General features: G+C 52.1%; 1 protein-coding gene across 1 annotated transcript; it reads left to right on the forward strand.

Annotated features, from left to right (window-relative positions):
• The first annotated feature begins 1215 nt into the window (after window positions 1-1215).
• On the forward strand, window positions 1216-18808 carry Insrr (insulin receptor related receptor). Its single transcript, XM_074047814.1, has 22 exons — window positions 1216-1858; window positions 5192-5743; window positions 7355-7658; window positions 7753-7895; window positions 8106-8250; window positions 9644-9858; window positions 10089-10215; window positions 12235-12473; window positions 12887-13054; window positions 13150-13345; window positions 13559-13600; window positions 13679-13899; window positions 14131-14267; window positions 14351-14513; window positions 14673-14778; window positions 15436-15488; window positions 15673-15902; window positions 16392-16502; window positions 16625-16784; window positions 17116-17245; window positions 17382-17516; window positions 17791-18808. Exons 1-22 carry the CDS (start codon window positions 1774-1776, stop codon window positions 18029-18031), a joined length of 3903 nt encoding a protein of 1300 aa, XP_073903915.1. The 5' UTR covers window positions 1216-1773; the 3' UTR covers window positions 18032-18808.
• The last annotated feature ends 6734 nt before the right edge of the window (window positions 18809-25542 follow it).

Below are 25542 nucleotides of genomic sequence, written 5' to 3' on the forward strand. Positions count from 1 at the left end.
ACAAGGGAACAGATCCCAAAGGAACCAAATGAAGAACCTAAGGAAGAAAACAGGAACAAAGACAGAGAAGGGGTTATCTACAAGTAGCCAAAAGACCAGGGAGCCGAGACCCCTCTCTCCAGGAAAGGCCACAGGGTGGCGCTAGAAGCCTGCGTGCAAAATGCAAAGGTGTTCTCTCCCGGCCTGGGTCCAGTGGGTGGGGACGTGATCCATAGCCCACACTGCGCCTCTGTGCTAGGGTCAGTCTCCGACCCCCGCCAGTCAGCGGGGTCCTCAAGGCCGGGTTGGGCCAGGCCAAGCAGAGCTGACATCGATCGCCGTCCTGACAAGAGAATCGATTTCTGCGCGGAGAAATTAATAGATCTTCTCTTAGCTCTTCGGACGCGGGAGCCGCCCGCGGGTGGATCGGGGGACCGGTCGGCCCATGGAAGCTGCGCACCTGGAAAGCCCCGGGATCCCCAGCACCCAGGGCACCTGAGGGCAAGTCCCAGCCCCTCCCACCTGCAGGCCTTTGTGGCTGCAAAAGTCGTGAGTTTTAAGCAGAAGATAGGGAGGGAAGAAGGTCCTGCAGGAGGGACTTTTGGGAAGGGAGTAGGCAAGGGCAAAAGGATGAAGGAAGTACTCCTAGGGGTACGCCGTTTTCCTCTACCCCAGGGCCCCAGTACGGATGGTCCCCCAAAGTGTCCCAAATAGGGATGCACAGATAGTCCCATCAAGCAGCCCGAATTCAGGAAGGTGACGGTTATGGCTCTTCTCACGGAGATCTTGGTCAGAACCAAGGGATTTGGTGGGGCTCGGGACCCGAGCTCGCGCTAAGGGGCCCTGGACAAGGTGACCGCCGGAGGCTGACAGAGTTCCGAGACGCGAAGGGCTTCAATATTCGAGAGACATTGTCCACGTTCTTGCTAGATTTCAACAAGCAGGCTCTGCTGGGTTGAGGCTGCCGGAAGTTAACCGCATGTGTCAAGGCACCTGTTGGCTGTATTCTAGACCCACGGCTCCCCAGGAGACCCTGGCGCTGGCTGTCCCTCTCACGGAGTAGATCCATTTGGAAGAAGTCTGCGGCGAAGACGGAGGCGGGAGTGGGGATGGGAAAGGACTTACCGGCAGCGAAGCAAGGTTAAGGGAGCTTAGTTCTTGGCCTGCCTTCCGCCCTCCCCCACCCTCACCCCCAACCCCAGTATTTTGGCCTTATTTCCCCCAACAGATCTATCCTCCCTCAGTTGTCAGGCTAAATATTTTGGCTTGGCCGGAGGGGCGGAGAGAACTAAGAGGTCTCCCGCAAACCAATCCATTTTGACTGGGGGCGGGTAGGACCCGAGCTGGGCGCGGCCCTCTGTACCCGCCCCGGGAGATCCTGCTGCCATCGAGCGCCGTGGGCTGGCGCCTGCGAGCAAGCGTACCCCAGGGATCTGGGATCTGTCCTGCGCACCCTGGGGCTCCTGCTGCCATCCACCGGAGCACTCCTGGGGCTGGCCGGCTCTTCGGCCTGCTTTTTTGCTCTGAACCCTGCGAAGGCTGTCCAGTCACTGTCTGCATCTCTGTCCCCATCTCTCTGTTTCACACTACGGCTGTCTCCAGCTGCCTGACACTGGTTTTTTGTCTTTGTGATTCTTTTCTGTCTCCTGCTATCTCACTCAGTGTAGGATTCCTAATCTCTCCTCCTTCCTCTCTGGAGCCTGGGTCTCTGCATCCCTAGAGATCCTATCAGACCCTTGTCCCTGAAGCCACCTGGAGGAGAGCCAGGACTGGACAAAAGCCAGGACTGGGACCATGGCAGTGACCAGTCTGTGGCCCTGGGGAGCATGGCTGCTTATGATCCTCCTCTCTTTGGGATTTGGCCTGGACAAACTAGAGGGTGAGTCCCCTGCACTGTCTCCCAGACTCTCATCAACCTTAGATAGTTGGAATGCCAAACAACTAAGCCTCCAGCCAGAATACATCCAGTTTCTCTTCCCTGCAACATGAAGACGGGTTAGCTCTCAGATGGACTTGCCATCAGGAAGAACAGTTAGTTATGCACATTAAGGTGTTTTTCTCTCAGCTCCCTAAGAGGTGAGGACTTGGAAACAGGGTGTGTGTGTGTGTGTGTGTGTGTGTGTGTGTGTAAAATCCTGCTTGTAAAATCATAACCCCTGTAAACTCTGAATGAGAACCAAAATGAGACTGTGAGAATGTTAGCAGTCATTTTTTAGGGCCCCTGAATAGGAAGGGACAAGGCTGGAACCAGTAGCCAAGAACCAGGCACCATTAAGTAACAGAATCTATTGTGCAGACAGAAAATAGAGGCTCAGAGACTTGAGTGGAAAACTTAAAGTGTGTTCTGAGCTTCTGCATCTGGGACCCTTTCCCATATTCCCCATCTTTAAGGCCCCTCCACTATGAGACAGAGGGGCTGATTTGGGGGGTGACTGCCTTTCCTACAAGCCTCCTGTGCTATTCTCCAGCAAGACACTTCCCATGAGTAGAGGGGAGTGTGACCATGTACAACAAATGGCCCTCATGGAGTGTCTGGGGACTTGGAGGAGAGAGGAAAAAGAACAGAGGGTGGAAGATTCAGGAGGGGAAGGATTAAGTGCTGTCTCCTCGCCTAATTCCACCATTCTCCTTCAGACTGAGAGCCTCAAGAATCTAGTCCTCTGTGCCTGCATGAGGGGGTCTTATAATATCCTTCAAACTGGGGGCTTCTTGGGGCTTCACTCTGCCCAGCAGCTGTGTGTGTGTTCCCTTACTACAGAGACAAAGGAGTGATGTAAATGGGTTGGGGTAAGGGTCTACTGAAGGGTGCCAGTCATAGAGGCTCTGTCTACAAAGCATGGCGTCCCTTCCACTGCTGTGCCAGGACATTGCACAGCAGATACCAGCCAGGAGCACAGTTGCTAGGACAGAAGCATGTCCTGGGGGGGTTAGTATTTGGTCAGGGAACCCAGATGTCTGTTCCCAGTGCAGCTCCGCACAAAGCAGTGTCCTGGGGGGAGGTAGGGGTTAATTTGCAAAGGTCTTAGATTTGTTTTTCCAAATGACTCCCATCAGGGGAGCCCTGGAGAGGCCAGGGCATGATGGGAAGAGGGCGCCTGAGAGAACCCCCCATCTGCCTCACAGAGCCTGATTGGCCTTCAAGGAGGGAATAGAAGTATTTTCTCATTCTCTCTCTCTCTCCCTCTCTCTCTCTCTCTCTCTCTCTCTGTCCTCTGAGTGTGTGTGTACCTGCCTGGGCTCAGACACACACACACACACACACACACACACACACACACACAGCTGCTGGGCAGAGTGAAGCTGTATGAAGTAAGCCACAGAAGCCAGGCTTGCCTCCTTCCACCTCACCCCCACTACCTTAACAAATCATCAGGGAATGGCCTGGATGGTGTGGCAGTGTAAGACAGGGTACATGCCATGTGTGATGTTGCCAGAGGGCCAGATGGGAAGGTAGAGCACGGAGGCTGAAGAGGCTAGATGGACCTTAATGTCAGATCAAAGAATTTGTCTTATATCTGCAATGGGGAACCCTGCAAGGTCCCCTTAGAAGGAAGTGAGGCCAGGCATGCAGACTCCCAAGGGGAATAGTCCTAAATGCCTTGGGGAAAGAGGGCAGAAGCCCTGGGTCTGAGGAAGCCAGACACATCTGGATCCCCAGAGGAGGAGTGTATCTGGGACTCAGATGTCCATGGTTCACAGTTCCTGAGTAGCCAGTGGCTGCTGCCCTGGACTGGACACCATGAGGGAGGAAGAGATGACTAATAGGATCTCCACCCTCCTTGAAGGGGGGTAGTGGAGATGTAGACAATAGTGTCGGGGCAATGTCACAGGTATTTTTTTTTTTTTTGGCGGTACAAGGGTTTGAACTCAGGGTCTTACGCTTGCTAGGTAGGCATTGTCCTAGTTCAGCCACTCCACCAGCCCTGCCACAGGTATTCTTGTGACTAGTACTGCTGAACAAACTGCAGTTACACCTAAAGGAGAATTGACTAAGTTGGGACTAGAGGGTTAGAGAGGGGAGGCCTGATCAGAGGTTTGCAGGATGAGCGCACAGAGGCTTAAGAGATGAATGGGAAACAGTTTATCTAGACCCCAAAATGTCAGGCTGAGGAACTGAAATGTGACTTTCTGGCAATGAGGAGCCATGGAATGTCCCCCCAAGAGTAAATAAATAAGCTAAGTTGCCTTGGGACAGAGAGAGACATAGGGTGCAGGAAGCTCAGTGCCCCTGCCCTTATATGCCATGCACTAAGATACAGCAATGGATTATATTGAGGAATTGAAATTAAACAAAGTAAGTAAATTACACCTTGGTCAATGTATAATTGACCAATGATAGAGAAAAGTAAATCAGGATGGGCCATAGGTAGTGTCACAGTTTTAAATAGGATGGTCAGAGAAGGCTGAGGTGACTTAAAATGAGGGAGCCATGCAGGGGGAAGACTTCTACCCAGAGGAAAAAGAAGGTACAAAGACCCTGAGCCCAGAGTTTGGCTGACTTTTTTGAGGGCCAGCAGAGGTCCAAGTGGCTGAGAATGAAAGAAAAGGGACAGACAAGATCAGAGAGGTTGCAGGATCCACATTGTGCAGGGAGGGCATTCTCAATTCTAGCAAAAACTGCCTTACATGAAGTGGGGTGGGAGACCCTGGTGGGGGTGGGGCTTCAAGCAGAGGAGGAGCCCGATCTACCTGTGTTCTGAAGTTGTTCTGGCTTCAGAGTAGAAAGCAGATCATATAAGACAAAGGGTGGGAGTGGGAAGACAATTTGAGAAGGTGTCACTGCAAATCCAGAAGAAGACGATGGTGGTACTAGCAAAGGTGGTTATAAGTGGTCAGATTCTGAGCACCTGTGGTGGCTCTAAAGCTAGAGCCAACAGGATGTAGAAGGAGGGAAAGAAAGGAGTCAAGGATAACTTCAGGTTTGGAACCTGACTGTAAGAATGAAGTTGCTCTTAACTGTAAAAGGGAAGAGGGCTTGGGAGGGGACGTCAGAAGCTTACTTTGCCCATGATGGTTCATCTGGTAGAGACCCTGCAAATGCAGGTGAGCTCTCTGAGGCCCAGGGAGGAGGCTACACCTCATCCAGAGCAGAAACTGTTTCCCATTCAGTGTCCTGCTGCCTATGTGGTACCCCTTTCCCAAAGTGACCAGGAAGGGATGGGCCACTTGGCCTGGGCCTGTACTCACTGCTGCATGTCTCATGTGCTCACAGTGTGCCCCAGTCTGGACATCCGCTCTGAGGTGGCAGAGCTGCGGCGTCTGGAGAACTGCAGTGTGGTGGAGGGCCACTTGCAGATCCTGCTCATGTTCACAGCCACAGGAGAGGACTTCCATGGTCTCAGCTTCCCACGCCTCACCCAGGTCACTGACTACCTGCTGCTCTTTCGTGTCTATGGCCTGGAGAGCCTGCGTGACCTATTCCCCAATCTAGCAGTGATCCGTGGAGCCCGCCTCTTCCTGGGCTATGCTCTGGTCATCTTTGAAATGCCACACCTGCGTGACGTGGGACTTCCCGAGCTGGGGGCTGTGATGCGTGGGGCGGTGCGCGTGGAAAAGAACCAAGAGCTCTGCCACCTCTCCACCATTGACTGGGGTCTGCTGCAGCCTGCACCTGGAGCCAACCACATCGTGGGCAACAAGCTGGATGAAGAGTGTGCTGACGTTTGCCCTGGAGTGCTGGGCGCTGCCGGAGAACCCTGTGCTAGGACCACTTTCAGTGGGCACACTGACTACAGGTGCTGGACTTCCAGCCACTGCCAGAGAGGTGGGTGCTAGCACAGAACATGACTGGGGGCCACAGGGAGATAGGGCCAGGTGGGGCTGGGTGGCCACCAGATACCATAGGTCAGTACTTGGCAGTCATTGTTTTTTAATTTTCACTCATCCTATGAGGCAAGTGCTCCCATTTCACAGAAAAAAGAAACTGAGGCTCAGAAAAACTAAATCACTCATATAGCATAAGACAGTAAAACAGTAGGCAAAAGAGAGCATCGGATAACCATAGAGTGGTAATGGACACGTATACGGTGGGCATGCGGGGGAAGAAAGAAGGGAACCACAAGTAGACACAGGCAACACAAGAAGCAATATGGGGCTAAGTACAAAACCAGATAGCCTGCATTCAAGTCTCAGCTCTACTGCTTACTGGCTGTGTTCATTAGCTTATCTGTGCCTCAGTTTCCTTCTCTGTAAATGATCATAGAGGTGTTAAAAGCAGAGTTATTTTATTTATTTTTTTTTCATTTTTCTTTTATTATTCATATGTGCATACAAGGCTTGGTTCATTTCTCCCCCCTGCCCCCACCCCCTCCCTTACCACCCACTCCACCCCCTCCCACTCCCCCCCCCTCAATACCCAGCAGAAACTATTTAAAAGCAGAGTTATTTTAAAGAGCATTAGGGCAGCACCTGTGCCATAGTAGCAGTTCTATGTTCCCAGTAAAAGCAGGTCCAACATGGACGATCTAGAGTGAGCTGGCAGTATTGGACTGAGGAGGTAGGCACCAAGGATGAATATATGGGTGGGATCTTCTTTAGGAAGTAAGAAACATGGAGACAGAAGCAAAGGAGTGGAGAAAAGGGAGAGGGAAAAACACGCCCTCACCTGGGCGTGTTTCTCACATGGCACCCAGAGGTCAGCTCCTCTCACTCCCAGCACCTCAGCATCAGGGCAGGAGAGTAACCGGATCCCTGCTGTATCTGTGGGGCCCACCTCCCTGATGCCTCCCTGTTGGCTGTAAACACAGCTGCTGCACGTCCTCTCAGGCCTCTGGTGTACAGTGTCAACAGGCCTTGGCTGACCCCCAACCCACACATGGCTCCCACAGACATCCAGCTGCCTCTGTGTGGTTTTCAATCTTTTGCACCCCAGGCCCCACATCGTCTACTACTGTTGGGGCTGCCACCTGCCAAGGGCAGAGAGCTGAAGAAGGCGGCACTATGGGCAGGGGCATGGGTAAAATGACCAATGGCCTCTCCCTCCACACACTCCCAGGTCCACTTTCCCTGGACCTAACTGCTCAGGAGAGGCCAGCTGGTTCACCCTGGCACCATGCCCAGAGATGATTTGGGCACACATCAGGTCACATCACGTGCACACATCACGTCAGGACAAGACAGCAGGCTGGAGCGCAACAACCCTGATGGACAAGGTCACTGCTCTGTCCTGAGTTCTGACACCCCCAACGAGGCACTGTGAGAGGTGGAACTATAAAGAGAGGCTATAGTCCTTGGTTCTCAGGAGCCCCTGTCTGAGGGAACAGAGTCAGCAACCAGTGTCATCTGAATAGGAGGGGTCTGGACACAGATTGAGTGTGATTCCAAGATTGAAAAAAGTGACACGGAAGATATAACACAGTGTGTCCTCTGTCCACAGTGTGTCCCTGTCCGCATGGGTTGGCCTGCACGGCCGGGGGCGAGTGCTGCCACACAGAATGTCTAGGGGGCTGCAGCCGGCCAGAAGACCCTCGTGCCTGTGTAGCCTGCCGCCACCTCTACTTCCAGGGTGCCTGCCACAGGGCCTGCCCTCCAGGCACCTACCAGCATGAGTCCTGGCGCTGTGTCACAGCCGAACGCTGTGCCAGCCTGCGCTCTGTGCCAGGCCGGGCCTCCACCTTCGGCATCCACCAAGGCAGCTGCCTAGCCCAGTGCCCTCCAGGCTTTACCCGTAATGGCAGCAGGTGAACATAGGATGAGGGAGACCCTTGGGGCAGTGGGGAGACCTGAGGAGGCCCACATGGGTCCAAACTCATGCCATTTGCTTGCCCCTGCTAGCATATTCTGCCACAAGTGCGAGGGGCTGTGCCCTAAAGAGTGCAAGGTAGGCACCAAGACCATCGACTCCGTCCAGGCGGCCCAGGACCTGGTGGGCTGCACCCACGTGGAGGGGAGCCTCATCCTCAACCTACGCCAGGGCTGTCAGTACCTTCTCTGGGGCCATACCCCTCCTCCTGGCCACACCCTCCCTTCTAGCCACTACCCTTGCATAATGCAGGCTAAATACTACTTCTTCTTATCCTGAGTCCCAGAATGAGACCCACCTCCCCCTGACATCACCTACAATCCCCTGCCCTGTAACACATCACCTTGACCTTCTCCTACTCCAGCCCTGTTTTCCTCACCCTCAGACAACCTGGAGTCAGAGTTGCAGCACAGCCTGGGGTTGGTAGAGACCATCACTGGCTTCCTGAAAATCAAGCACTCCTTTGCCTTGGTGTCCCTGGGCTTTTTCCAGAACCTCAAACTAATCCGAGGAGACACCATGGTGGATGGGTAAGGGGTTAGAATCAGGCCTCTGACCAGTCCCTTCCCCCAACACTCCCAGAACAATGGTGAGGAAAATGGGCTCTGGAATCATTTCTTTTTTCTTTTTTGTCAGTACTCAGGCTTGAAATCAGGGCTTCACTCTTGTTAGGCAGGCACTCTACCACTTGAGCCACTCCTCCAGCCCCCTCTAGAACCATTTCTGCTACTTACCAGCTGTGTGACTGGATAGGCTACTTAACCTCTCTGGTCAGAAGATTATTATTATTTCACCTGCAAAATGGGGCTACTATAAGACATTACTTACTTCTCAGGATCATTGTGAATATTACTTAAGTTGTTAACATAAATTACTTAAAACAATGCCTGGAACACAGTATATATAATAAAAATTATAGTTATATATAACACCATAATGATTGGCCATAACTGTTATCATCTGATCCTCTGAGCTGCAGAATGAGATTGGCTGGGTTTGAAACCCAGTGCTACCACTTATCAGTCAAGGCCTGCCTATAACGTAGCCAGTATTTTTCAAAATAAAAAGAATATTTTAGCAGAGTAGCTCATGCCTGTAATCCTAGTTATTCGGGAGGAGATCAGGAGGATAGGGGTCCAGGTTGCCCAGGCAGAAACTAGAGACCCTATCTCAAAAAAAAAAACAAAAACAAAAAGGGCTGATGAAGTACATAGCAAGTGCAAGGCCCTGAATTCAAATCTTGGTGCTGCCAAAAGAAAAATAATAATAACCATCAGTCAGGTGATTTCCTACAACTTCTCATGCCATGTACCTCTAAGGGTCCCCACACCCCACCTGGAAAGGTATAGCCCCAAGATGAGTACTATTCCTCCTTGTGTCCCCATAGCCAACACAGAGTCTGGCACATGACAGGTGCCCAGTTAAAGTGAGATGATGGGCTAGGTGCTGGTGGCTCACGCCTGTAATTCTAGTTACTTGGGAGGCTGATACAAGGAGGATCAAGGTTCAAGGCCAGCCCAGGCAAATAGTTTGCAAGATCCCATCTCCAAAATAACCAGAGCAAAATGGTCTGGAAGTGTGTCTCAAGCACAGAGCACTTGCTTTGCAAGTGCAAAGCCCTGAGTTCAAACCCCAGTCCCACAAGAAAAAAAAAAAGGTGAGATGATGGAAGGAAGGAGGCAGGGAAGCTATTGACCCCATTTCACTGATGAGGGCAAAAGAGAGGGTGGGTGACTTGCTAGACATCACTCTCTTGGTCAATAGCAGGGGTAGTGGTGGTATCTGAGCCTCCCACCCCTGTGTGCTGGTGTGAGTGGGCTGCAAAATACCCAGCACAGCCCCTCCAGGAGGAGCCCATGAGACACCCCCTTTCCACCCCCTGCTCCACTGCCCTGCAGAGCAAGGTACCCTGGCCTCCCCCAGGAACTACACTTTGTATGTGCTGGACAACCAGAACCTACAACAGCTGGGGTCCTGGGTGGCCTTGGGGCTCACCATTCCTATGGGCAAGATCTACTTCGCCTTCAATCCACGCCTCTGCTTGGAGCACATCTACCGACTGGAGGAGGTGACTGGCACACGAGGCCGGCAAAATAAGGCTGAGATCAACCCCCGCACCAATGGAGATCGCGCTGCCTGTGAGGCCCAGAACCTAACCCCAGACCAGCAAGCACAGTCGAAATGAGACATGACCCCAAGACACACGCAGTCACACCAGACCCACTCCCCTGGGGGGAGGGGGCACTTGAAGGGGACAGCCTCTTTAGAGGTGGCATTGGGGATAGGATGGCACAGGGTCCGGGTGGGGTCTTAGGCAGACGCCTTAGGAGCTGTTGTTCACCCCTCGCCCACCCCTCGCCCCCCACAGGCCAGACTCGCACCCTGCGCTTCGTGTTCAACTTAACTGAAGCCAACCGCATCCTGCTACGCTGGGAGCGCTATGAGCCGCTGGAAGCCCGGGACTTACTCAGCTTCATCGTGTACTACAAGGAGTCGTGAGTATCAGGGGCGGGGCGGGGTCACAATCCGGGAGGGACCAGAAAGGGAAGAGCCCAAATTCTCCAAGATCCATGCAGGGGAGGGCAGAGGCTATGCAGCGTCAGCAAGCAGTGCCCCCATCTGGCTCTCTTCCCTCACCTTCCTTGTTCCTCCGTACCTCAGTTTCCCCTCACCAAGTGAAATGGAGAGACAGCCAGAGCTCCTGAAGGCCCAGGAGATGGTTCTGCTGGGAAGGCTTGGCTAATTAAACTTCAATTCACCATGTTAATGTTCAATACTTGACCACATGCTCCTGCCCCAGCAGCGGTTTGGGGAATGCCCACTAATTTGGCCAATTTTATGAGCAGCTCTGCCAGCATTTCATTAAAGCCTGAAGAAAAGAGGGAGCAAGGACTGATCACCCGCGATCAGCTGTTTTTTTCCTCTGCTGAAAGTGGACTGACCCTAGCAAGACGGACAGGGGTTAGACCACAGGAAGGACTTCTCCAGATACGTGGCTAAGAGATCTCCTTAGAGAGGAGAAATGGATTTTGAATGGCAGGAGTGAGGAATACTCTCTATGGTAGACAGAAGATGAGGTCACTTAGCTTTGACCATCTCCTGTGAACTAAAATTGACAGGACAGGTCTTAGTTGACCACTAGTCAAGGCCTGGCCTGGGAGGAGGGAGGAAGGAAGTCAGCAGTAGGAGGGAGGCCTATTCAAATGGCCCAGGCTCTCCTAGGCCTCAGTGATAGGAAAAACTGACTAGCATGGGGAGCTTGAGAGCTTGTTGAATAGTTTCCTAGGCCCCCACAGATTCTGAGCAGGCCCCCTGCACTTCTAACAAGCTCCCAGCTGATGCTGAAGCTGTTGGCTCATGAACCATACTTTAAGGGTTACTGACATGGAAGGCAATGTGAATGTCTCCCCACTCCAGGCTCAAGCAGTTCACAACTGGCACAGCTCTCCATGGCTGCCTCTGAGCTCTAAAGGCAAAGAATCCTGTGGGATGCTCCCCTAAATCACACCTTGCAGTATGGCTGTGGTGTGCGCCCTCACAGTCAGAAACTGGATTCTGGTTCAGTTTGGCTCTAAGCAGACCCAGGCCTACTCAGTATGTCCTATCCCACAAGACACTTGCCTTCATGACACCTATTCTGCATCCCCTTATCCCTGCTCCCTGACTATCCTGCTGGGTCCAGGCAAAGGCAGATATGTCATCTGGGTCTCATGTCCTCCTCCCAACCCCTTTAACCTTCCCCAAGTTCTGTCCCTGGTACAACATGAATTCCACCCCTCTGCCTCCCTCCAAAGAAACAGATACCATGAACATCAGTGTGAAGCCCCATGGTCTCCTCACAATCCACCTTGATGTGGCCTCTACTTTCATCCCTCTCAGGAATCAGTTCCCCTTCTATCCCTAAAGCCAGTAATGTGTCCTCAAGGCCTTCCTCTGCCCTGCCCCCAGGTAGCCAGTTTGGGTTGCCACAGTTAATTTCCCCAAAGCAGTGGCTCTTGCCTTTTGGGATTATGAACATGTTTGAGAGCTGCTGAAAACCAGTAACCCTTTCTAGAAAAACACACACGCACAAAACTGTGCCTATAATCTGGGAGGTTCATAGACTTCCAAAGTCCATGCACGGGTCTAGGTTAAGACACTCTGCCCTTGAGTGGTCTCCTGGTTCTTCTTCCCTGCAACCCCACCTCGGGGATTAGAATAACCTCATTGCTTACTATTCCCAGAGAGGGGATTTTCATACCCATTGTCTAGTTTTATTTGTATAATGCTAAGTTTTTTTTGCTATTCATTGAGATTAATATTTCCTGCTAAGGATAAGGAGCTATTTCATCACAAATTTGACTGGTGGCAGATATCACAGGGCCCACAGGGTCTATTGCTTGGATAGAATTATGACTCTGCCCTCATAGGGGAAGAATGGCAATGACTGTTCTGGGTGGTTCAGAGAGGAGAGAGATGCTAGAGTTTGAAGATGGGGCTGAGCAACCCCTCAGCTCTTGGAGTGGGGTGTTCAGCCCATTCCAGAATGCCACGGAGCACGTGGGTCCAGATGCCTGTGGAACCCAGAGCTGGAACCTGCTGGATGTAGAGCTACCCCTAAGCCGCACCCAGGAACCAGGGGTGACCCTAGCCCCCCTCAAACCTTGGACACAGTATGCAGTGTTTGTGCGGGCCATCACACTGACCACTGCTGAGGACAGTCCCCATCAAGGAGCCCAGAGTCCCATTGTCTATCTCCGTACCCTGCCAGCAGGTAGGATGAAGTATTTGGAGGGGGCCTGAGTTGGATGCCTGCATCCTAATGAGTATGGGGGAGCCCAGGTACCCAGAAACAGAGAAGTAGGGGCACTGAACACCTGGCTAAAGGTGGGACATTAGATACTTGAATCCTAGAAAGAATAAGGGGCTGGGGTTGGGAGAGTGAAGAGCTGAGTGAACTCAGGGCCTGTGAAGGGAAAGACACATTTCAGAGCCGCTGAAATGTACGAACCCTCTCTCTAGAAAAACACATATGCACAAAATTGTATATTTCTAGGAAGGGGGGGAGTTGAAGATCGCCTATTCCTCAGAAGAAGAGGGGATGGACCTCAGAGAGAGGCTCATTACCTGATAGCAATTGGAAAGGGAACTCACAGGCACTGAATTCTACCCTCCTCAACCCTCCAGCACCCACAGTGCCCCAAGACGTCATATCCACGTCCAACTCTTCTTCCCACCTCCTGGTTCGCTGGAAGCCACCAAACCAGCGCAACGGAAACATCACTTACTACCTGGTGCTGTGGCAACGGCTGGCAGAGGACGGCGACCTGTACCTCAATGACTACTGCCACCGCGGTGCGCAGGGAGGAGACGCAGGCCGCCGGGATGCTGGTATCCGACCAGGGGCTGGGAGTCAGATGCAGGTAGACCACTTCTCTATTTTCTTCCAGGTTTGCGGCTACCCACCAGCAACCACGACCCCCGCTTCCACCGCGAAGACGGGGTACCTGAGGCGGAGACTGAGCCTGGCTGCTGCCCTTGCCAACACTCACCTCCTGGACAGGTCCTGCCGCCGCTGGAAGCGCAGGAAGCCTCGTTCCAAAAGAAGTTTGAAAACTTTCTACACAATGCCATCACCATCCCCAAGTGCGACCAGGCACACGCAAGCTGGGCGGGCTTGGTGGGCGGGGCCTGGGGGGCGGGTCTGTATGCGAAGGTGAGGTTTGTGGGTGGGACCTGTATGCGAGTGGACCCGGCTCGTGGGTGAGTTTGGAGGCGGGACGGTGTTCCCCTCCCCCCGCACAAGGCACTGGGGCTCGTTCTAATCCGGCCTGATAGGGCCCCCCCTGGCCTCCCCAGATCCCCTTGGAAGGTGACGTCCATCAACAAGAGCCCCCAAAGGTGAGCTGGGATAAGGCAGGGGACTGAGAGGCGGGGCTTGGGGGACCTGGCAGTGGCTCTGATCTACGCCCTCCCCAGGGACTCCGGGAGGCACCGCCGGGCAGCAGGGACCCGCGGACTAGGAAGCAACAGCTCGGATTTTGAGATCCAAGAGGACAAGGTTCCCCGGGAGCGAGCGGTTCTGAGCGGCTTGCGCCATTTCACGGAATACCGGATCGACATCCATGCCTGCAACCACGCGGCGCACACCGTGGGCTGCAGCGCCGCCACCTTCGTCTTTGCCCGCACCATGCCTCACAGTAGGTGGCCCTCATACACACCTTCTGTCCCCATCAGTGACCCCCAAGGACTCTGCCCAATCAGTTCTCTAACTAGTGGTTCGACCTCCCACTAACCTCAAGCCTTGCTTTCTTCGCCCCTCCCAGTTCCCATAGTTCCACAGCTTCCCCAAATCTCCCAGTTTAGTTTGGGTTTGAACGTGAAAGAGAGGAACTACTTGTGGCCTGGTTACCATATGCCCCTTCCTGCAGGAGAAGCGGATGATATCCCAGGGAAGGTGGCCTGGAAGGCAGCCAGCAAGAGCAGTGTCCTCTTGCACTGGCTTGAGCCATCTGATCCCAATGGACTCATCCTCAAGTATGAAATCAAGTATCGTCGCTTGGGAGAAGTAGGTACCATAGGTCACCCCTTATCCCAGCCACTCTTTGTGCTTCCATACCCTTCCTAGCCAGTGTTCTGTGCTATTCTCAGGAGGCCACCGTGCTGTGTGTTTCCCGCCTTCGATATGCCAAAGTTGGTGGGGTTCACCTAGCCCTGCTGCCCCCTGGAAACTACTCTGCTAGAGTTCGGGCCACCTCACTGGCTGGCAATGGCTCCTGGACAGACAGTGTCGCCTTCTACATCCCTGGTCCAGGTACACAGACTTTCGTGTCCAAACAGCCCTACCTGGTCCTCAGCCTTCATGGGCCCCTTCACCTCATCCTTGCCTCATCTTCATTGCACCATGTTTGAAGAGACTAATCTCTGACTTTTCAATTTTTTACCCTTCCCTCTGTCACCCTCTGACCACCAGAGGAAGAGGACTCCGGGGGGCTGCACATCCTCCTTACAGTCACCCCCGTGGGGCTCATGCTGCTTATCATTCTTGCAGCCCTCGGTTTCTTCTATGGCAAAAAGAGGTGATGACAAGTCTCTGGTTCCCATCCTATTCTCTCTCTGAACCCTTATTCTAGGGTCAGCACAGTCAGAGGATGGTAGATCAGACAGCAGAAAGGATGTCCTTAAAGGCAGAACTCTTCTCCTGGCAATGGCATGGAGTAGACATATCTGTCAGCTAGGGTAACAACTCATACTGTTAGCTTGGAATTTCCCCTGTTTCAGCAGGGAAAGTGTCATATCCTGGGAAACTCCTTGGTCTGGGCGCACTGGGACTGTTGGTGGCTGCACTGTCGGTTCAAGCTGAGAAATAGTGAAGTTGATCCTGCCATAGCAAGGGATCAGGCAGGGGACCTCAAGATGTGCCCCAGGACACTTGATGTCAGATCCCTCTGAGGCTGAATCTGAGAGGGAAGTAGAGGCAAGACCTTGATTAGCTGGGCCCTGGGGACTACCTGAGGGACAGGAGCCCCTCTCCTCCTATGTCTGCCTATTCCTAGCCTGTCTGATCCCAGGACTAGGACTAAGAGAAGCTTGGAAAGGGCTCCCCGGGGGTATCCCGGACTAGGGCTGGGGGAGGTCAGTAACCCTCCTTCTCCAGATAGCCTTTCCTTGCCTTCTGGCATTGTTCATTCCTTCCTGGGCACCATTTCAGCCTGATCTCTTGCTCCCTATTGCAGAAGCAGCACCCTGTATACCTCTGTGAATCCGGAGTATTTCAGTGCCTCTAATAGTAGGTCTGGATGTGGGTGGACAGGTGGTGCGGGAAGGGAGATGGAAGCAGAGGAGAGACAGACTTTCAGAAGACCTTCTTGAAGAGGGTGGCCTTGGGACCAGAGTACTTCAGATGAGGCAAGAAGTGGGTAGAGCCATAGCAGAGAGTGGCATCCTTGCCCCCGACTCCCACCTTCTCTCAGTGTACGTCCCTGATGAATGGGAGGTGCCTCGGGAGCAGATCTCCATAATCCGGGAGCTGGGTCAGGGCTCTTTTGGGATGGTGTATGAGGGGCTGGCACGAGGACTTGAGGCTGGAGATGAGGCCACACCTGTGGCCCTGAAGACAGTGAATGAGCTGGCCAGTGCACGAGAACGCATTGAGTTTCTCAAAGAAGCTTCTGTCATGAAGGCATTCAAGTGTCACCATGTGGTAAGGACAGTCAGAGATGTGGTCGGGGTCATAATTAAGGGTAAAGTTCATGTGGTAAGAGGGAAAGTGTCAGAGATGAGATCAGGACATCATCAAGATCAGGGTTGAGACTATAGTTTGGATCCTAATTGGGACAGAGGTCATGGTTGGGGTTAGACCAACCAGGCTCAGGATAAGGGTCAGGGATCATGGCTCCAGCTGAGGTTATGGTTGAGGTTCAATATTGAGTGTCCAGAGGATTATTAGGATCATGAGTGGAAGCAAGTTCAGAGTTGGGCCAAGTTCATGACTGTGATGATAGTCAGATATGATCAAGGTTATGAGTTAGGGTTAGGGTCACAGTTAGGTCAGGATTAGGGTTATAGTCATGGCTGGAGTTAGGATCACAGTGGGTGTCTGGGTCAGGTTGAGGTCACAGCAAATCAAGGTTTTAGACAGGTAGGGCAATGAGACATGGATAGAACTTCAATCAAGCTCTGTCCATCTCAGGTACGTCTCCTGGGTGTGGTGTCTCAGGGTCAGCCAACTCTAGTCATCATGGAGTTAATGACCCGTGGGGATCTCAAGAGCCATCTCCGATCTTTGAGGCCTGAGGCAGAGGTAGGAACCAGGAAGCCCTAGGCCAAGAGGCTGGGGAGAATTTCCGAAGACTTGGGCACAGCATGGGGAGCCTCCTTGGGCTGGGTCAACCTCTTTTCACCAGGCCCCTCTCTTGGCTCTAGAACAACCCTGGGCTCCCACGGCCTGCACTAGGCGATATGATACAGATGGCTGGTGAGATTGCAGATGGCATGGCCTACCTTGCCGCCAACAAGTTTGTGCACCGAGACCTGGCAGCCCGCAACTGCATGGTGTCCCAGGACTTCACTGTCAAAATCGGGGGTACAGAGGGTGGCAGGCAGATGAGGGCAGGCTGAAGAGTAGAGAGAGTTCCCCTAAACTAGGCATAGGAGAGCTGGGCCTGGCCTGCAGCTCTGTCACTGACAGCCTATGAGAACTTTGGCAAATCCCCCCCACCCCACCCCACCCCACCCCAATATCTCAGTCTCCTTGTCCAAGGTCAGAGGCTTTAGATGGGATGGCCTCTGCAGTCCTTAGTGTCCTCACATTCCAGGATGCTTGGAGACTCTGGAGGTAGAGAAGGTTGGGAGGCACATTCCTGGGGCAGGAGCCGATGCATGACTTCCACACTCCCTTCATCCTCACTTTTCAGACTTCGGCATGACTCGGGATGTGTATGAGACAGACTATTACCGCAAGGGTGGGAAGGGGCTGCTGCCGGTGCGCTGGATGGCCCCCGAGTCCCTCAAGGACGGAATCTTCACCACCCACTCGGATGTCTGGTGGGGCCTGGCAGGAGCAGAAGGCTCTGGGGATTGGAGGTGGCATCTGGGTTGGGACCTGAGACATTTCCCTCCCTTGGGTTGCACTGAGCAGCCTTAAGGGTGCTAGATTCAGGCCCTCCTTTATGTCCTCCAGGTCATTTGGTGTGGTGCTTTGGGAGATTGTAACCTTGGCTGAACAACCCTACCAGGGCCTGTCCAACGAGCAGGTACTGAAGTTCGTCATGGATGGAGGGGTCCTGGAGGAGCTGGAGGGCTGTCCGCTTCAGCTGTGAGTCATCCCTGCTGCCCCTCCCACATCCCTGCTCTGGTTACCCGCCCCCCCCATGATGCTGGCCCACTTCCTGAGATGCTTCTATACCACTCACCCCCAGCCATAGGCGCCCCCAATTTTAAATTTCCACTACACTCCCCAGTTACTCCCCTCTGACCCTCACCAGTATAATGCCCCTACCCCCACTGACTGAATCTCCCAGTGCACATGATAGGGGTGCTACTGGGGCTTCAGTACCCTCTGACACTGCCCCCCCACACACATCCACCAGGCAGGAGCTGATGAGCCGCTGCTGGCAGCCGAGCCCACGCCTGCGCCCAACCTTCACCCACATTCTGGACAGCATACAGGAGGAGCTGCGGCCCTCCTTCCGCCTTCTTTCCTTTTATTACAGCCCAGAGTGCCAGCGAGGCAGGGCCTCCCTGCTATCCACCAATGCAGAGCCTGACTTCCCCCCAACCTCAAATGGGTCTCCAGACTACAATCCCCCAAATGGGGGTCTAAGGCACTGATGGTCACCCCATTCCCGAGCTAGCTGGTTTTCCATGAGCAGAGAGGACCTAACCTTTAGGACTGTGAGATATCCAAATGTTCATACTGTACTCCCGGGCCTAGACAGGACAGGGATTGGCTAAGAGTGAGCCAGAAAACAGGAACTGGAAAGGGGAACATCTGAGCAAACTCATGTAGAAAGTCCCTCAGCAGTCTGAGCCCATGGGAAAGCATGTAAGGCCACAACAGAGGTGTCCTTAGACCGTGAGCAGGCTGTGTCCTGCCCTCAGAGTGAGAGACCTACCCAGACTAAGAAAAGCTACCCATCCTGGAGGCAGGGTCATGAGGAGCTGTGTTCCCCCCACCCCACCCACCAGCCACTAGCTTTGAGTCTCCTGTGGACATCTGTCAACATGCTTGAAATCAGATGAGAGATCAGAGCCAGGTCTGGAGCTCTCTCCACTCATGTTTGGGATGTGGGGATGTGTGTCCATATCATCCATGTCCCCTTCTGTCCACTGCGTTTACCTCCTCCCCTCTGCTGCACATGAGGGCTGTGGGGAGACCCAAGACCCTGAGCAAGTGGGTTCCCAACTTGGCCCTAGTGAGCCTGCCCTCCCCTTGCCCCACCCAGGGACCCCCGAGCTTGGTGCTCTTCCTTCTTCCCCAGGGGCATCCCTTGGTACACATTCACCACCTATTCTAGTCTTCCCCTCGATGATTAGCCTTGGATCATTAAGGCTTTAAGAGCCTTGTCTTCCTTCTTCCTCTCACCCACCCCATCCCCCACCCCCGCCTCTCACGGGAAGACTGGAGAAGGCACAATAAATGCCGAGGTCTGTTTGTACCCTGGTCCCGGGCAGCCCATTATCTCTCCATCTATATGGCGTTGACACTGGATGAACTTCCTGTCTCCCCCCTTGGGGACTTGAGGTGGTGACCCTAAGGCAGCAATTCAGGATAAATACACTGCTGTCAAACACCACCACCATGAGGACCCCAGCAGCCCAGGGTTGCCATGGCAGTGAAACAGGACAATCTTGCTATTATCTCCCACTCAAGGCCAGAAGTGGTTGAGCCCCACAGGGGCTCCCAGCCAAACCAGCCAGCCTCTCGCACCTCATCTTTATTTTGTTCCTTGCTATATCTGACTACTGGACAGACATTTCATTCCAGAAAGTCAGAAGACAGACTTTAAGTGGACAGAACATGGGGTAAAGAGAGGCCCTGAAGACATCACTTGTCCATGCTAGATGCCCCCAACAAGGCAAGGGACACCCACACCAAGCAGGGCTGTGTCTAGTTCCCTGTGATTATTCTGGGAGGCTAGTATCTCCATGAACAGAGATGCCTTTGGGGTGTGTGAAGTTGTACAAGGAGGCAATGTTCAGACTATGTCAATGTCAATGCCAGGGAATTTAAAGGGGAAGAGGTGCAGAAGAATGGCATCAAACCTTTGAGTGTGTGTGTGTGTGTGTGTGTGTGTGTGTGTGTACGTGTGTGTACTGGGGATGGAACCCACGGCCTCGTGCATGCATCCTACCACCGTGAAGTCCCTCACAGCTTTTTAGCTTCCTACATCCAGGTTCTCAGAAGCATGGCAATCATGCTATCATACTGCCACATGTACTAAGCACCCTTGCTCATTCTGGCAGCTGTCCTGCAAATCACAGTGGTAGAGCCTCAGTGGAGCAGGTATGAATCTGTGCAGGGCCATCTCTACAACAGGAACTACCCTGTTACACTGACAGGATCAGGGTGGGCTGCAAGGACCACCTGTGTGGGTGAAGCAGCAGCCTTCAGCCTTTGCCTTGCATTGGTGACTGAAGCAACACTGACCCCTAATGGTTGCCAGCAGAACCGCAGCTGTGGGAGAAAAGTGGGGAGGTTGCTGATCTCCAAGGCCTCCAAGAGAAGGGAAGGGGGGAGACTCCACGTAAAAGTCCTTGACCTGAGACTCACACACTCAGAGCACATAGCATACCTGCACTTGCACACTTAGCAGGGCATAGCGTGGGGCCAATCCTTTCCCCACTGTGCCCCCAACCTGCCAGTGTAGGACATCATGTGCTTTGGAAGTGCTGATCACCTGGATGTTGGGGAACTGCAGGAAAGAACTGACAGCTGAAGAAAATAGCTTCAGAAATTCTCTCTGTGGGTTCCATCTGTGAAGATGAGAGGTGCAGCTCCCCCAGAGAGCTTGGAGTGAGGTGTAGGAAAGCTAGAACACAAGCTCTGCAGCCACCCATGTCCCAGAAAAATGGTGGATTTACCAAGGCATCAAGAGAGTGGAGGTGGGACTTCCCAAGTACCCATGGAAGCTTCATGGAGGGAAGACATGTCTTCTGTCTCAGAGATAGCCAGAGACAGACAGTAAGTTGACCTGGGAGGGAGAGATGGATACTTTCCACAAAGGAAGAAGGGTAACTATAGTGACTAAGAGAGAGAATGTAGAAGCACCTTCCTGGGCCCCTTCTTATCTTCCAGACTCATTCAGAATTCAAACAAATAGCTGGCATCTATCTAGAGGGTGAAGGATGGAGTAGAGACCAGAATGTTTATCATCTGTCCCATTGGAACTGTCTCAGTGGCCTTGTGACAGGTCCTCCACTTGAAAAGAAGGATGCTGAGGTTATGGGTTTCATTTCCCACCCCCTCCAAGCTTGGAAACAATTGCTGTGTCTCTGTAAGGGTAGGAGAACAGGTTGGAGTTCTCCAGGGAGAGAAGGACAGGGACCCAGGGAAGGGGTAAAGGTGGCCTGAGGTCAGCAGGGCAGTGCCCCCAAACCAGGCCTTGGTGGAGGCAGCATCAACTAGGGGGTTCACAGTTCCTCCTCCTCCAACCTCTGAGCAGAAGGCTGCAGCCAAGGTGGTTCCTGGCTGTCACTGCATGGAGTGATGAATGGGGTACAAGGACATGAAAGAGCAGCATCCCACCCCTTCTCTTGGTGGTGTCTATTATGCCACACCCAACATCACTGAGCTCCATCCAAGTTCTAGAGAATTTGGATGACAGGGTACCAGGTCTTAGATACACAGCCAGTAGACAATCCTGGAGGAGAAAGTAGACATTCCCTTGGCCTAGTGTGTACATGCTATGGAACCTCCTCCCATGGTCTCTGAGTGGTTTGCCTTCTCCAACTTTCTGTTGGGGGCTAAAGGGCAAGATACATGGCTCCAACACAGCAAAAGTCTTCCTCCTTCCAAACAGAGGCTACTGTTCACAACACTGCCTGCCCAGGATGGGAAAGAAGTGTTGGGTTCTTCCCATCCCTGTGAGACTAGTGGTCAACATGCTGTCACCCCCTGCGCACCCCTTATTGCCCAAGGTTCAGAGAGCCTGAATACCTGAGTCATCTCCTAATCATCCACCATGAAATTGAGCCCCTCTAGGTCACTGTGAATGACCAGTAAGGTGGCATTATCTCCCACTGGAGAGGATGGGGAAAGTGACATTGAACATGTGCCAAATCAGAAATCCAGATGAGGGACTGGGGATGCATTAGGACCAAGGATCAAAGGGCACTTGTGGAGTCCCAGGGTTCAGTCAAGGCAAAGGATACGTGGAAAATCCTGACGTGCATTTAGAGCCATGGGTACTTTAGTCACCTCAGGTACACGATAGGAGCTGAGATCAAGTTCTCACCTACACTTGCTGCCTAACAGAATCAAAGTTCTTCAAAGGAGCCACAGGGCAAAAAGTTTTGTTCTTTGCTATTTAAAGGAGGTCTGGAGTGCCTCAGAGTGAGTGTTCAGAATGGGGTGGTATGCCAAGGTGACCCACTGGGCCTGCATGTCTGCATTCCCCTAACCTTAGGAATGTGCCCTTCTAAATCAGAACATTTGGACCCTGCCAGGAATTCTGCTGACTGAGGAGATATTGCATCCCCAGCTTCAATGTGGCCCTCATTCAGTCCTGGGAAGACAAGGCATCAGAGGGGCCTCCCCACCTTCCTCACTCCCACTGTGGATAGGAGCAGTAAGGACAAGGCAGGAGGGAGGCACTGACAGGATAAAGTGGGGACTGGAGTCCTAGGATCAAAGCAGTGAGGGATAACTCAAGGACATAAGACATTTCTTGCTTCCTTCCTCTGCTCTTTCCTTCCCCAACTGCACAAAGCGGCCCTCCAGATGTTAGAGGGCAGGACAGGACAGGATGAGGGTTCCAGGGATGTTGTGAGGTGTGACAGTCAAATGGGACATGAAAGAAAGACACAGAAATCAACGAGACAGGAGCTCAGGAGTCTCTCAACACACAGCAAAGGAGTTTGGAAAATACCCAAGTTTCTGACCTGCCCTTTAATCTGTGTGAGTCTGGCCTCCAAAGCTCCTCACTTGTGAGCAAAAACAGCAAGACTTTCTGCTTGGTCTTCTCTGGAGATGAAGGGGGTCCCTTCTTGAAGGAGCAGAACCCACCCAGGTTTCCAGCTCTCAGTCTGTGTCAGGCTGAATCCTCCTACAGAACTGGACAGGGCAGGAAAAGAAGCAGAGGTGCAGGAGAGAGGGAAGAGGAAGAGATGAGACCCAGAAGACTACCACGGCAGTCAGGAAGAAAACCTGAGGCTCTGACAAAGGGTCCACAGGAAATGAGACAACAAAAGTCAGAGCTGACAGCTGGGTCAGGTAGGAAGTAGAGCTGGAGGAGGGACCTGGCCACCTCCATCTCTTCAAATCTCAGTCTGCCTGGACATCAGGACTATGGAAAGACTTTCAGGGGTGGGAAGCCTAGGTGTGAAGGGGCAGGGTGACCACTTTTGGAAGCAGAGACCTCCATGCAGGAAGGCCAAGGACTGAAATGAGATAATGGATAATGAAATGAGCTTACAAGTGCTTTGTAAGCTATGGAGCACTATACAAATTATTGTCATCGCTATCTAATTGTGACATCATTTGAAAAGATGCTGCAGAAGTACATTTAGAGACACAGAAAGATGGTCATGATGAACTGCAGAATGAAGAGTGGGCTACAAATAATATAAATGGTGCTGTTTTTTACATTTACATGAACAAACTCAGAAAAGAGTCTGGAAGTATGAATGTACATCTGGGTGATGGCACAGTGAAGGATTTATGTCTTTTATTTTTTTGCTTGCCTGCATTTTTTCTGTATGTTCTTAAAAGAACATGCATTATTTATATAGTGAAAAACAAGAAGTTTGCTTTTAAAGAACAAGTTCCTGCCCAGAGGGTTGAGGAACTCAACTAGGATGCGAGCGGGCAGAGCCTGCCAAGGCCCCTGGTTCTGCGCTGGTTGTGTACCATGGGCTATTTCAAACAAGTTCTCCAAGGACAATTTTTCCCTCCATATTCTGGCATGGGCTAGAGTCCGTTTTCATGAATTTAGGAGTGGCAGCATGTTTTTGTAACTTCATGATATTTTCCAGCTGGGAGACATAAAACAGGCTGAGGCAAGGCAAACCAGACACTTTCCAGAGATTCCTAGCAACTCTGGGCTCACCAAGAAGGAGGCTGAGAGTCCTCTGCTTACAATATTTTTTGGGTCACAAAAAAAAAAAAGAGGGAAGGTGCTTCCAATGCTATGAGACCAGCTTCACCCTATAGTGGTTCTGGGAGCTCTGAGCCTTAGTTCCCTCCCCTTCATTTCACCAACATGTATCCCTTTTCCATCCCTTCTCTCACCCTCTGTTCAACCTCTCCTCTGGGTTTGAGTGTGGACCATCACACCCCTTGAGGGCTCCATCCAAATTCTCTCCACTTGGAAACATACCCCTTTCCTAAAGCCCCTCCCCCAGAGTCATTCCTCTACACCTATTCAGAATAGTACCTAATGCAAATAATTACTTATGCTGGCGAAGAGTGTTGTTTCTAAAGTGTACTTATTAGACTTACTTTAGGGAGGATTGCTTCAATGCTCTGGGAGATAAAATAACTTACCTAAAACCCCAGATATGCTGGGCGCTCACAGATCACACCTATAATTCTAGCTACTCAGGAGGCAGAGATCAGGAGGATCATGGTTGGAGGCTGGCCTGGGCAAATAGTTCCCAAGACCCTATCTTGAAAAAAAACTCATCACAAGAAAGGCCTGGTGGTTGCCAGGTGCCAGTGGCTCATGCCTGTAATCCTAGCTTTTCAGAAGACAGAGATAAGGAGGATCGAGGTTCAAAGCTAGCCCAGGGAAATAGTTTGTGAGACCCTATCTTGAAAAAAATCTATCACAAGAAAAAACAGGGGTCGGGCAGCTGGTGGAGTGGTTCAAGGTATAGGCCCTGAGTTCAAACCCCAGTCTGGGGAAAAAAAACATAACCCAGATAATGAAAGTCTGTTCCCCTACCCCCACCTTAGACCTCAAGGTCCTCTCACATCCTTCAGTCTTTGACTTTATCTCTAAATTGTACCTTCCCTGCCCCCAGGCCCTGGTATTCAAGCCTCCGCTTCCAGCTGAAACCTGCCTTTGCAGTATCAGAAGATGCCCTGCCCCATGCAAACCCCACGTTTCCATCCATTCAGGCTCTTCCCCCATCTGCCAACTTGTACATGCTGCCCATTGCCAGGCCTGGGACTTGTGTCATCTGAGACCTGCCTCTACATCTGTCCTCATCCCCTCCTCATCCCATCTTTGGTCTTAGAATCTCTTCCATCATGTCCTTTCTGATCTCTGCACCAACCATATGGGTTTAGTGCCTACTGCCATGCACAGACATGATGTTAGTGTCAGGAGTCCCCTTAGAAAAACAGAAACCATACCAGGTACTTTCTCAGAGAGTACTGAATATAAGGGATAGATTTTACCGGTGTGAGAGGGCTGAAAAGCAGAAAGGGAACTCTAAGAACTCAAGACAGGTATAGGAAGAAGCTCTGCCCTTAGGCTGGGGGAACATATGGTGAGATTGGGATTATCAGAATCTAGAAATTCAGGGAAGGGGCTCTATAGAAATAGGATCCAGATCTATAGAGGGACTGCCTGGAGGTGCTGGAACAACCCTGAAAGAAAGCAAGAGAAATAAGCAAGCCTTCCTGCCTCTCTATAGCTCCCTCTATTGGCAAAACCTAACAGAGAACCAGCTGCCAAAGGAGTTTGGGAAGTATGGTTTGCAGTTTCAGCCCAACCTCCCAGAGCAAAGCACAGAAGGGAGCACTGACAGCTGAGACAACAGATAAATGACCGGCACCCATGATAGTTATTCCCCATTGTTATACACCTGAAGTACATTGAGAACCAGTATGTGTCATGTCTTCACTTGACATACCCTTTAACACACAAACAATCTGGTGGACATCTTACTGTGGTCAACATTTCACCAAGGAGAAAACTGGGCCTTAAGGAAGTGAAATAGCTTGCCCAAAGTCCTACAAGTAAAAAATGGCAGAACTGGAGTTCAGAGTGTGGTCTGTCTACATGTTTTCCACTATATCATCCTCCCTACAAGGTACCCCTTGTAGTTCAAGGGAGCTCTAGGGAATAGGTGGGCATAAGTCCTTATGGGTAGGGATGGTGTCTGTATGGCCCCAGAAACAAACAGCCTTTAGCACATAGTAACATACTGAATGTCTACTTACAGTAGGTCTT

The sequence above is a fragment of the Castor canadensis genome, chromosome 11, assembly GCF_047511655.1.
Source record: "Castor canadensis chromosome 11, mCasCan1.hap1v2, whole genome shotgun sequence".
In the NCBI taxonomy this organism is placed as follows: Eukaryota; Metazoa; Chordata; class Mammalia; order Rodentia; family Castoridae; genus Castor; species Castor canadensis.